Genomic DNA, 12198 nt, shown 5'->3' on the forward strand with positions numbered 1-12198 from the left:
TCCTCAGGATTGATAAATTTAATCCTCACGAACTGCCAGTCAGAATGCCAATTCAGATCCTCTAATACAGGTACAATTTCTAGGAAAATAAATTTGTGACTACTTTATATTATTTTGTGGAACTTCTGATCTCTTTTTCAGAATTTAGAGCAAACAGTTACCTTGAAGCTTCATGTAAAATGTTAAATCTGACATTTGAAAATCTAAATAATTAACATGCAGAGTCACTGAGCTGGAAAGGAAAGCACTAATATGTTATGTATCAAATAATTACATGATGCAATAGGGGTTAACACAAAGGAAAAACTATAGAGACACTCTCCACAATAAAGGACTTCGGTGTTTATAAAGGGGGGACAATAACGAAGGCAGATTAAATTATTAAAAGAATGTGCAGAGTAATAATTTAAAATAAATTAAATACTATAAACAGTAGTGTGCACCTTAATTATTCTGATATGCTTAATGTTATCTAGAATAGTTATTGAATGATGGTATGAGTACAACATTTACTACGTGTTCTTTATTTACACGCTAGAGGCCCGATGCACGAAATTCATGCAAGAATAGGCCTTCCTTCCCACGGCTGCTGGCACCGGCTTCCATCTGGCACCTGGGACCCAGCCTTCCCTCTGGCCACCGGTAGGCACCCAGGACCCAGGCTTCCCTCCAACTTCCAGAAGGCACCTGGGATCCAGGCTTCCCTCTGGCCGCTGGTAGGCACCCAGGACCCAGGCTTCCCTCCAGCTTCCAGAAGGCACCTGGGATCCAGGCTTCCCTCTGGCCGCTGGTAGGTACCAAGGACCCAGGCTTCCCTCCGGCTTCCAGCAGGCACCCGAAACCCAGGCTTCCCTTGCAGCCCCGGCTTTTATTATTGTGTTGGCCATCAGGCTGACTTAAAAGAAATGGTGCAAAACTGAATCATTAAAGAAATTTCAATCCAACTGAAGAAATTTCAATCCAACTAAAATTTCAATCCAACTGAAATTTCAATCTAACACTGAAGTGTGTTAGAAACAGCAAGTAAAGGAAAGAATAGTCAGCTATCAAATGCAAGAAGAATTCCTGGAGAAAGTGGAAGTTTAGCAATATTTTGACAGAAACTAGACAACTCTGAAGTTCACACACAAAAGGTGTGGGAGGACAATTTGTGTGGAAGAAAAAAACATAGAAAAAGGAAGTAATAATGGTCATGTATTGATTGGACACAGAAAACAAATTATGTTTACCTGAGGAAAAGAAGCTATATAAGAGACGGATGATCCTTGAAAGCAAAGCAGAGTTGGATTGTGGAATCTGTTCCCAGGTTTGAACCAATTATAATAAAAAGAGATGTTTGAAGAATGATTTTTTTTTCTTTAACTAATTGTTGTATAGACTTGAAAGATGAGGGATTGTATTCACCATGAAGAGTAAAGTAGTTGCAATGAGGTGATAAGAGACTAAGCCAGAGCAGAAATTGGAGTAAAAATGGTGAGCCAGTAACAAGAAAGAATAAGACTATCTGCAGGTTATAAAAAGGCTGTGCATAGGATGTAAAAGAATTACCTGCAGGTGTGGAGCTTCGGAATCTGAGAAGATAATGGTACTAATGAATGTGTGGCAGTTGGAAAACGTTCTAGGATTTGGTAAATCAGAAAATACTATTGAAATATAATATCAGTTAATGGAAAGATATTCAATTGGAGACATTTAATGTAGAGATTATTCTCTGGAAACACTGAACACTCCCAGAGATAAAAGATATACTGACATTTAGGCAACTTCCTGTAAAATTTCCAGGACCCCAGCCAATCACTGTTCTGTGAATTCACCAATTGATAACCATTTCCCACACAATTTCCACTAAGTTCTATGCAGTGATGGCGAACCTATGACACGCGTGTCAGAGGTGACACACGAACTCATTTTTTTGGTTGATTTTTCTTTGTTAAATGGCATTTAAATATATAAAATAAATATCAAAAATATAAGTCTTTGTTTTACTATGGTTGCAAATATCAAAAAATTTCTATATGTGATACGGCACCAGAGTTAAGTTAGGGTTTTTCAAAATGCTGACACACCAAGCTCAAAAGGTTCGCCATCACTGTTCTATAGTCCCTTATTCTTAAATATAAGGACAGTGCAAAAGATAGGCAGACATTAGAATAAAGTTTAGAAGATAGCTTATAATGCTTAAAAGCTTAGATGAAATATAGAAACCAAACCAAACAAACACAAAAATAGGTACTTGGAGGAAACAGAGAAAATGCACAAATAATAATAAATATGCGCGCGCATGCACACACACACGCACACAATATTTTCAAAGAAATAAAGAGAGAAAAATAAGTATATAAAACACACATAGGATGTTAGGAAAATATTTCAAGTAGCAGATATTCAAAATATTTGATAGCAACGTTCAAAAAGATAGATATTAAGCAGGAGGAAATCCCTCTGTTATAGTAATAATGCCCCCACTACTAGATGGAAAATTACAGGGGAGAAAAATACAATGGGAACAGAAATCTAGTTAAGAATTCCAGAGACAGGGGAGAACCAAGATGGCGGCATAGGTTAACGCCGGAGTTTGCTGCTTTGAACAACTACTTCAAAAGTGAAACCAAAAAACGGAAGGGACATCACCCAGAACCACAGGGGCGCTGGCTGAGTGGAAGTCCTACAACTAGGAGGAAAGAGAAACGCATACGGACACTCAGAGGAGGCGCAGTGCTGAAGTCAAATTCTGAGGTGCGGAGTGCGTGGAGCGGGCTGGCGGCGGAGGGCGCGGTTGGCGTTTTCAATCGGGAGGGAGTCGCAGACTCTGAGCTCCAGATCCGGGCGAGTCTTTAGGGACCCAGACTCAGGCGGGAGAAGCGGGACTGTCTGGCTTCGGTCAGAGCGAGTGCAGCTTTCTCTCCGAGCTTTGCAGCGGGTGCTGGGACTCAGAGAGGCAGAGCCCCTTGGGACAGGACTGAGAGCCGCCATAACTGCTCTCTCCGGCCCACGCTGTTGATCCTGTTCGACCCGCCCTGCCCAAGCCCTGCACAGAGGCATTTGCCGGATAGCCTCAGGCAAAGGCTAGATTAGCACCTCCCTAGAGGACAGAAGTTCTCTCACCGCTGACACAGCTGAATCTCATAGCCACTTGGCCTGGAGGTCAAACCCTCCCTGGAATTAGCTACAGCAATCAAGATTTATCTATAAGACTGCGAACAAAGACCACTAGGGGGTGCACCAAGGAAGCATAACAAAATGCGGAGACAAAGAAACAGGACAAAATTGTCAATGGAAGAAATAGAGTTCAGAACCACACTTTTAAGGTCTCTCAAGAACTGTTTAGAAGCTGCCGATAAACTTAATGAGATCTACACGAAAACTAATAAGACCCTCGATCTTATATTGGGGAACCAACTAGAAATTAAGCACACACGGACTGAAATAACGAATATTATACAGACGCCCGACAGCAGACCAGAGGAGCGCAAGAATCAAGTCAATGATTTGAAATGCGAGGAAGCAAAAAACATCCAACCGGATAAGCAAAATGAAATAAGAATCCAAAAATGCGAGGATAGTGTAAGGAGCCTCTGGGACAGCTTCAAGGGTACCAACATCAGAATTATAGGGGTGCCGGAAGATGAGAGAGAGCAAGATATTGAAAACCTATTTGAAGAAATAATGACAGAAAACTTCCCCCACCTGGTGAAAGAAATGGACTTACAGGTCCAAGAAGCGCGGAGAACCCCAAACAAAAGGAATCCAAAGAGGACCACACCAAGACACATCATAATTAAAATGCCAAGAGCAAAAGATAAAGAGAGAATCTTAAAAACAGCAAGAGAAAGAAACTCAGTTACCTACAAGGGAATACCCATACGACTGTCAGCTGATTTCTCAACAGAAACTTTGCAGGCCAGAAGGGAGTGGCAAGAAATATTCAAAGTGATGAATACCAAGAACCTACAACCAAGATTACTTTATCCAGCAAAGCTATCATTCAGAATTGAAGGTCAGATAAAGAGCTTCACAGATAAGGAAAAGCTAAAGGAGTTCATCACCACCAAACCAGGATTATATGAAATGCTGAAAGGTATCCTTTAAGAAGAGGAAGAGGAAGAAAAAGGTAAAGATACAAATTATGAACAACAAATATGCATCTATCAACAAGTAAATCTAAGAATCAAGTGAATAAATAATCTGATGAACAGAATAAACTGTTGATTATAATAGAATCAGGGACATAGAAAGGGAATGGACTGACTATTCTTGGGGGGGAAAGGGGTGTGGGAGATGTGGGAAGAGACTGGACAAAAATCGTGCACCTATGGATGAGGACAGTGGGTGGGGAGTGAGGGCGGAGGGTGGGGCGGGAACTGGGAGGAGGGGAGTTATGGGGGGGGAAAAAAAGGAACAAATGTAATAATATGAACAATAAAGATTTAATTAAAAAAAAAAAAAAGAATTCCAGAGACAGACAATAAAGATAATTGAGGAGAAGACATTGTCAAAGAATAAATGAGAAAACTTCTCAGAATCTAAAGACACAACTATTTGGATTTCCCAGAATAACAAAAGGAAAAAAGGCCTATATCTAGAAACATCTTAATAAATTTGAGATTAGCATGGAATAAAAGGGAAATCCTAGGCCCTGGCTGGGTAGCTCAGTTGGTTAGAGCGTTCTGAAATATTAAGTTTATCGGTTCGATCTTCTGCCAGGGCAAATACAAAAATCAACTAATAAATGCATAAATACGTGGAACAAAAAATCAATGTTTCTTTCTTTCTCTCTCTCTCCCCCTTTCAAATCTCTCTCTTAAAATCAATAAATTAAAAAAGAGAGAGAAATCCTAGACACTCCCAGAAAGAAAAAATATATAAAGTTACATGAAGAGAATTTGAAGTATAATTGTTTGAGGCTTCTTAAATAGCAATTTTGAATGCAGGGCAATGCCTTCCAAATTCAGAGAAAAAAATGATTTAAGTTAGAGTTTCATCACCAGTTAAAACATAAATCATCTGGAATTATGAATTTTTGGACTTAAAAAATTCCTATGCTGATAGAAAATGTTCTTGAGCAAATTTGAGAGAAAAACCATGACTGGAAACAAAAACGAGTTAAGAATGGGATTAAAAGTAGGATTTTAAAAACTGTAGCTCAAACTACCTAAGAATATAGAAAATACCAGGACCCCAGCGGTGCTCATTAAAGATCTGTTAGTCCAGACTGGACATTACAGATTGTTCGTAGTAACTGAGCATCTGGAAAAATTTGTGCTAAGAATGCTATAGTCAACAGGAAAAACAACAAAAAACAACTAAGACAATGAATAAAACCAAAACAAAATGGTCATTGTTCACATTGTTATGAAGGAGAAAATATATCATAAATCACTTCATCACTTATCAATAATACATTCTGACACAATTTCAATAATGTAAACCCAGACTTCTTATTTAATCAAAAATAATGATAAACTGTATAGGGTGAATGGGAATCAGGAGGGCAAATGGGTATGAGTGGGTACAAAATACAACTCTTCAATTGCCCTAATATAAAGTCAAGAGATCATATCTAAAAGTGATCAGTTTAGCCTGGCCAGGGTGGCTCAGTTAGTTGAGCATTGTCCTGTTAATCCAAAGGTTGCTGGTTCAATTCCTGGTCAGGGACATACCTGGGTTGTGGGTTCTATTACCTGTGGGTCACATAAGGAAGGCAACTGATGGATGTTTCTCTTTCTCTCCCTTTCCTTTTCTCTCTTTCTCCCCTCATTCTCTCTCCAAGCATGTCCTTGGGTGAGGATTAAAACATAATAATAAAATAAAATTGATAAATCTAGAAATAGCAGTATAATCACATTATTTAAAAGAATGAAATACATATCAGGAGAACTAGCTAAAATAATTAAATAATTGCCCAAATGGCATGGCTTGGTGGTTGAGTGCTGACCTATGAATCAGGGGGTCATGGTGAGATTCCAGGTCAGGGCACATGCCCTTGTTGCGGGCTCATTCCCCAATGCAGGGGTGTGTAGGAAGCAGACGATCGATGTTTCTCTCTTCCTCTCCCTTCCTCTCTCTCTAAAACCAATAAAAACATATTTTTTACAAAAAGTGGTTCAAGAACTCTGAGTTCCTGATTGGGTAATAAGTGAAGTCCATGGAGTGAAAATAGTGACAGGTTGTGGCATGGATTTCTAAATATGATGATTGGCAAGTCTGATCAAAGATGGCATCTTGGAGCCAATAACTTCAGTGAAACTTACTTCACTTTAATGAAGCTTTAGAAAGATCATAAGATTTACAAAGAGCTTATCAAATTCTCTCAGTCAATTTTGTGGGTAATACTAAATACCTTCCAGATTTTCATATAATCTCAAATGAGCATATCCAATTAAAAAATTTTATTTACACACATTGATAAAAAGTATGTAAGTGTTTTATCTCATTAATGTTAGGATCATGATATGACAAAACACTTATGTTTTCCTAATAAACCATCACCATGGTTAGGGAGCTGTCACACAATGTGTGACTGTGGTTAGTACAGACACCAGACCTGTCTAAAAATGCTGGGAGTTTAAAATATGAAGACTGCCCAACTGGTGTGGCTCAGTGGTTGAGCATCGGCCCATGAACCAAGAGGTCACACAGTTTGATTCCTGGTCAGGGCACATGCCCAGGTTGTGGGGCTCCATCCCTAGTAGGGAGCATGTAGCAGGAGGCATTCAATTGATCATTCGCTCTCATCACTGATGTTTCTATCTCGCTCTTCCTCTCCCTTCCTCTCTTTGAAATCAATAAAAACATATTTAAAATAAAAAAGACAAATATTGTATAAAAATAAAATAAAATATGGAGACATTTTATGGCAAAGAATTTTGAAATAAAGAAGGCATTTTGAGTTTGCCTATGAGATAAACAGTGACAATTACAGAATGTAAGAGACAAAGGATGGTTTTAACCAAAAGGAACTAAAAATTTTGATCAGTTTCTGTGAAGACTGGTTCATATCTGTTCCACCATATCCTGTTAACAGTAGGAAAGTTTCATGATAATTAGTCAGAAAAAAACCCAAAAAGTGACAAGGGCTGACAACCATTAACTTTTTTAAAGAAATATATTTAAAAGTAACATAATATCATAAAGAGATAGAGTTGTTAGATAAGAGTTTTGATGAATTAGTATTATCTGTGGTCCTAGGCATTCCATATCCACTTCCATGAATGATGATTTTAATTCTGCCTCTGGCTTATGATATAGATAGAACGATAAAAGTTTTTGTTGCTGTTGTTTGCTTTTCCCAACATTGCCTCCAAACTAGCTCAGCTAGCTGAAGGCCTGGGGCAGGGGGGTGGGGGCGGGCTAGAGGGCGTCGATGAAGGAAAAAGGGGGACATGTGTAATACTTTCAACAATAAAGAACTATTTAAAAAAATAAAGTAGCTCAGTTATAGTCATCTCAACATACAGCACCTATTAACACCAAATGGTAGCAAAACAAAGTTCAGGTGAATTGATTGTTGAAAGATCATCTTAAAAGTCAAGTTAAATAATAAAAATGGAAAGCATTCATTATTATGAGATTAACTAATAAACACCATTCCATAAGTCAAGTGAACTCCCAATTTTAATTAAAATTTCAATTAAAACCAAGTAGATCTGAGCAAATACATACACATATAATGAGTTTTTAAAAGGACTCATTAATTTTAAGCACTGGTTGTAATTTCTGCTCTCCACACATTTTCCTTTAGAACTCCAAACTACATTTTCCAAAAAAGATCCCCTAGAAAGGAAAGTTGGCAGATAACAGTTTTTTTAAAGGCCTAAAATAATAGTTAACATTAGAGGTTTTGGATGCATTAACTCTAATTCTCATGACAACGGCATGAGGTAGTTCTATGATTATCCTCTTTACAGAGGAGCAAGCTCAAACGCAACTACATTAAGGAACTTGCCCACAGCCTTCCACTTTAACTTGTTGCCTCATTCTTGTGGACTTTTTAAGTTCCTAAGGCTTCCTCTCACACTGTCCTGCTTACATCCACAGGTCTCCTGGCTTCTTGCCACAGTCTTTAGTGAGGAGTCCACTCTGCCCTGATGACCTGGCAGTGCATACATGCTTGTTGGTGCTTTCCTCTGCCTGTTAGTACAGCCTCGCTGTGTAGCCCATTAAGGACCGATGCCTGAAATTTATCAGAGAATATTAGGGCAGCACTCACACTGTAGAGCCAGTGGGATCTGGACTGTGCTGCCAGTCCTGGACTGCCTGTGGTCCTTAGCTGTGGGGTTTTAGACGCGTCACTTAAACCCCTGGAATTTCAATTTCATCCTTTATAAAATGTAGATGAAAACAACAGCCTCACAGATAAGTTGTAAGGATGGGGTTGAAATATATAAACGAACTAAGCTGGAACAGAGTAGATATACCACCAGTGGAAGCCTCTAATGATGCCAGAGAGTAGAATCCGAGTCACCTGTCTAGTGTCTACTATGACAGCCAGCCTCTTAAAGTACTTTTTGGTAATATTAGTGACTACATGATAATTACCAGCTTCTCAATAGTGATGAAATAAGAAAAATCTGTTCGACAGATTCTTCAGTCCAGCACACCCCACACTGGAGATCGAGCCCACAACCTGGGCATATAGCCTGACTGGGAATCGAACCGTGACCTCCTGGTTCATGGGTTGAAGTTCAACCACTGAGCCACGCCTTCCATTTTTATGAACAATTATTATTAAGTCCACACTATGTACTGTTTTCATAAGGAACAAAAACACATTTAGTATTGTAGAACCATAGAGAATCTGAGATATGAGTTAACCCCCTCATTTTGGGGATGAAGAACTTGAAGCCAAAGGAAGTTATGGGATTTTCCCAATGTCTTAATGTTGTTTAGAGGTATAGTCAGAACTGAAACCCAAGTCTCCAAGATTGCTTTTATTTTTTATTTTTAAGAAATAACTAGATTACATTAACATTGGAAACTAATAGTTTCTGTAAATGATTGATAACAATGCAGGTAAACACAAACTAGGCTATTAAAAAGATAAGAGATAAGTGTTGTGCACTGTTGATGGGAATATAAATAGATGCAGCCACTGTGGAAAACAGTATAGAGGCTCCTCAAAAAAAATTAAAAACACAATTGCCATACAGCCCAGGAATTCCACTTCTGAATATTTATCTTTAGAAAACAAAAACACTAACTCAAAAAAGGTAACTGCATTGGCTATATTTACAACTTGAGGCCCAGTGCACAGGATTCATGCACTGGTAGGGAGCATGGCCTGCAGAGATCGGCCCACTGAAAAAGCGCCACTCATCCCAGTCAGCTGAGCTGCTGCAGCAGAAGCAGCCGCTCATCCCAGTCAGTCGAGCTGCTGTGGACCCACCCCTGCAGAGTACAGCTGCTCAACCCCATCAGCCGAGCGGCACTCCCACTGTGGGAGTGCACAGACCCCCAGGGGGCAGGTCCTGCATTGAGCGTCTGCCTCCTGGTGGTCAGTGTGCACCATAGCGACTGGTTGACCACTCGTTCTGATCTGCTGTCCAGTCGCTGGGCTTTTATTAAATAGGATAGGCAAGATATAGAAGCAATTTAAATGTCCCTCCACAAATGCATGGATAAAAAAGATGTGGTACATATAAACAACAGAAAACTATTCAACCATAGAAAAGAATGAAATCTTGCCATTTGCAACAACATGAATGGACTTGAGGTCATTACGCCAAGTGAAATAAATCAGACAGAGATAGACAAATATAATATGATCTCACTTATATGTAAAACCCCCATTCCCCCTCCAAAAAAATAGTTTATAGATACAGAACACAGATTGGTGGTTGCCAGAGGCAGGGAGGTGTGGGATGGGTAAAAAGGGTAAATGTGTCAAAATGTACAAACTGCCAGTTATAAACTAAATAAGTCCTGGGGATGTAATGTACAGTATGGTGACTCTCTCTATATATAAAAGCCAAGCGACCTGAAGGACAGAACGACCGGTTGTAATGATGCACACTGCAGCGGCCAACTGGCCCAATCAGGGCCCTGATTGCCTCTCCCCACCCTGATTGTGGGTGGGGCCAGTGGCCAACCTCCCGCATCCCCACCCCCCTGCCAACCTGGCCTGATTGGCCCCCATCAGGCCTGGCCAGCTGGACCCCACCTGTGCAGAAATTCATGCACCAGGCCTCTAGTAGTTAATAACACTACACTGCATATTTAAAATTGCTAAGAAAGTAATCTTGAAAGATTATCCTCATCACAAAGATAAAAAAGTTTTTCTGTAACTATGTATGGTGATGGATGTTAACTACACTTATTGTGGTGATCACTTAGCATTATATACAAATATTAAATCATTATACCTGAAACTAATATAATGTTACATGTGAATTATAACAATTAAAAAAGAACTAAGCAGATTACAATAAAATTTGAAACTAATAAATTCTATAAATTATTATTAATGTGAGAGATGAACACAATGATCTTACCTGTAAGAACCATACATAACTTTCTGGCAGTCAATTAATAAAAATTTCTGTTCCAGTTTTCCATGAAATTTGGCTCCTGTTTTTGAAAGATAATCTTGGCCTTTTACTGTCCGCACTCGAATATTCTAAATATAATGTAAAAATTAAGGCTAGTAAGGGAATATTTTGAAAAGTAAAATATATGCTAATATAAAACCTTAGTACCAAAAACAGTGTACTTGAAATAATTTTTAAACACATAACCAAACGACAAATAGTGAAAAGCAACTTTTAAAACACCACCCAAAAAAAAAAACAAAAACAAAAAAAACACCACCCAAAAAAGAAATACACTAGGAAAAGAGTAATTTAAGATACTACTTTACATTTATATGAAATGGTTTCATAAATCACTTAGGAGTCCTATTGCAAGATCCTTTCAAGTTATAAATTCATAATGTCCAAATAACTAATATTAAAATGCACCCGCCTTTTAAAAAGTCAAATGGAACTGAAATCCCTGTGCCAAATGATTGTGATAAGCAACATCTGCTGCATGAAAGAATCACTGGAGTCAATAGTTTCAAGGTTGTATATGCAAAACAGACGCATTAATTATGACTGGTAGCAAAAAAAAAACTCAGAAGCTCAAGTGCCTCACTATCAAGAAAAGCACCATATACATTTGTCATAAATATATGTGCTTTCAGTTACATTCGAAAAAATACAAGGGACCCTTTAATGATCAACCATCATTCTACTTTAAATTATATATGTATGTATTTTTTTCTATTTTACTTTTGGAGTAATATAGCTTAACATGTCTTAAATTCGACTGAGACAAAAAATAGTACACAAAATATCAAAATGGTACCCGAGGAAAAAAACATGGAATTCTTACCCTGAGACGTTGAACTTGGCAACCCTGCTTCTCAGTCATATTTAGGAAATGATTAAAGTTGGATTCATCGAGCAGAATGTATACAGATACCCCTCGAGTTGATGCCTCCACTATTTCTTTGAAAATGTCCACATCTGTAAACATGTCCATCACTAAAGCAATGACCTGTTAAAAATAAGAATAGCAAACCATGTTAGATACCCACTAGGAAAATATCTAGAAATTGGTGCTTTCAATAAAAATTGGATAAAATAGAAAATTAAATACATGTATAAACAAGCACTTGTGTTTTCTAAAATAGAAGGTAAAGGATAAAAAGAGTCTGTTGAAAATATACAAAAATAAATAAGAAATTAGAGAAAATGGAATGACCTGGGAATAGACACATGGCAACAACAGCCAGGATAATGTGATGCATATACTGTGAATATGTTAGAAGATGAGCAAAATCATGGATAGTATATTAAATCATTTTATTTACTCTAATAAGACGTTAAAACGAAATATTGGACCATGCATAAATTATACAAGTTGATGACATTCTCTAAACTAACTGTGAAACATATTTGAATTAGATTTTCTCCAGGGAGAACAATTTCAATCATTCTAGTAGCCTCTCATGACCCTTTCTTATTTATAAATGGAATAAGGTGCTAAAAGGGAGATGCTAGTGTTAACAACATCACTCATGTCTTGTGAATATTCTTTAATCAAATATGTGACAAACTCTCAAATTACATTCACAACTATTTTTTATTATTGATACTATTACACATGTCCCCATTTTCCCCCTCTTTGACCAGCTCCACCTAGACCCTGTCCTCACCC

General features: G+C 38.2%; 1 protein-coding gene across 3 annotated transcripts in view; it reads right to left on the reverse strand.

Annotated features, from left to right (window-relative positions):
- FAM83B (family with sequence similarity 83 member B) overlaps window positions 1-12198 on the reverse strand; it is an 80008-nt gene that overhangs the window by 7068 nt on the left and 60742 nt on the right. For all 3 annotated transcript variants that reach the window (XM_059701353.1, XM_059701352.1, XM_059701355.1), the window contains exons 3-4: window positions 11371-11535; window positions 10491-10615 (exon numbers count right to left, since the gene is read on the reverse strand). In XM_059701353.1, the coding sequence (XP_059557336.1) occupies window positions 10491-10615; window positions 11371-11535 (290 nt within the window). The remainder of the gene's footprint in view (window positions 1-10490; window positions 10616-11370; window positions 11536-12198) is intronic.

The sequence above is a fragment of the Myotis daubentonii genome, chromosome 6 (genome assembly GCF_963259705.1).
Source record: "Myotis daubentonii chromosome 6, mMyoDau2.1, whole genome shotgun sequence".
NCBI classification, from domain to species: domain Eukaryota; kingdom Metazoa; phylum Chordata; class Mammalia; order Chiroptera; family Vespertilionidae; genus Myotis; species Myotis daubentonii.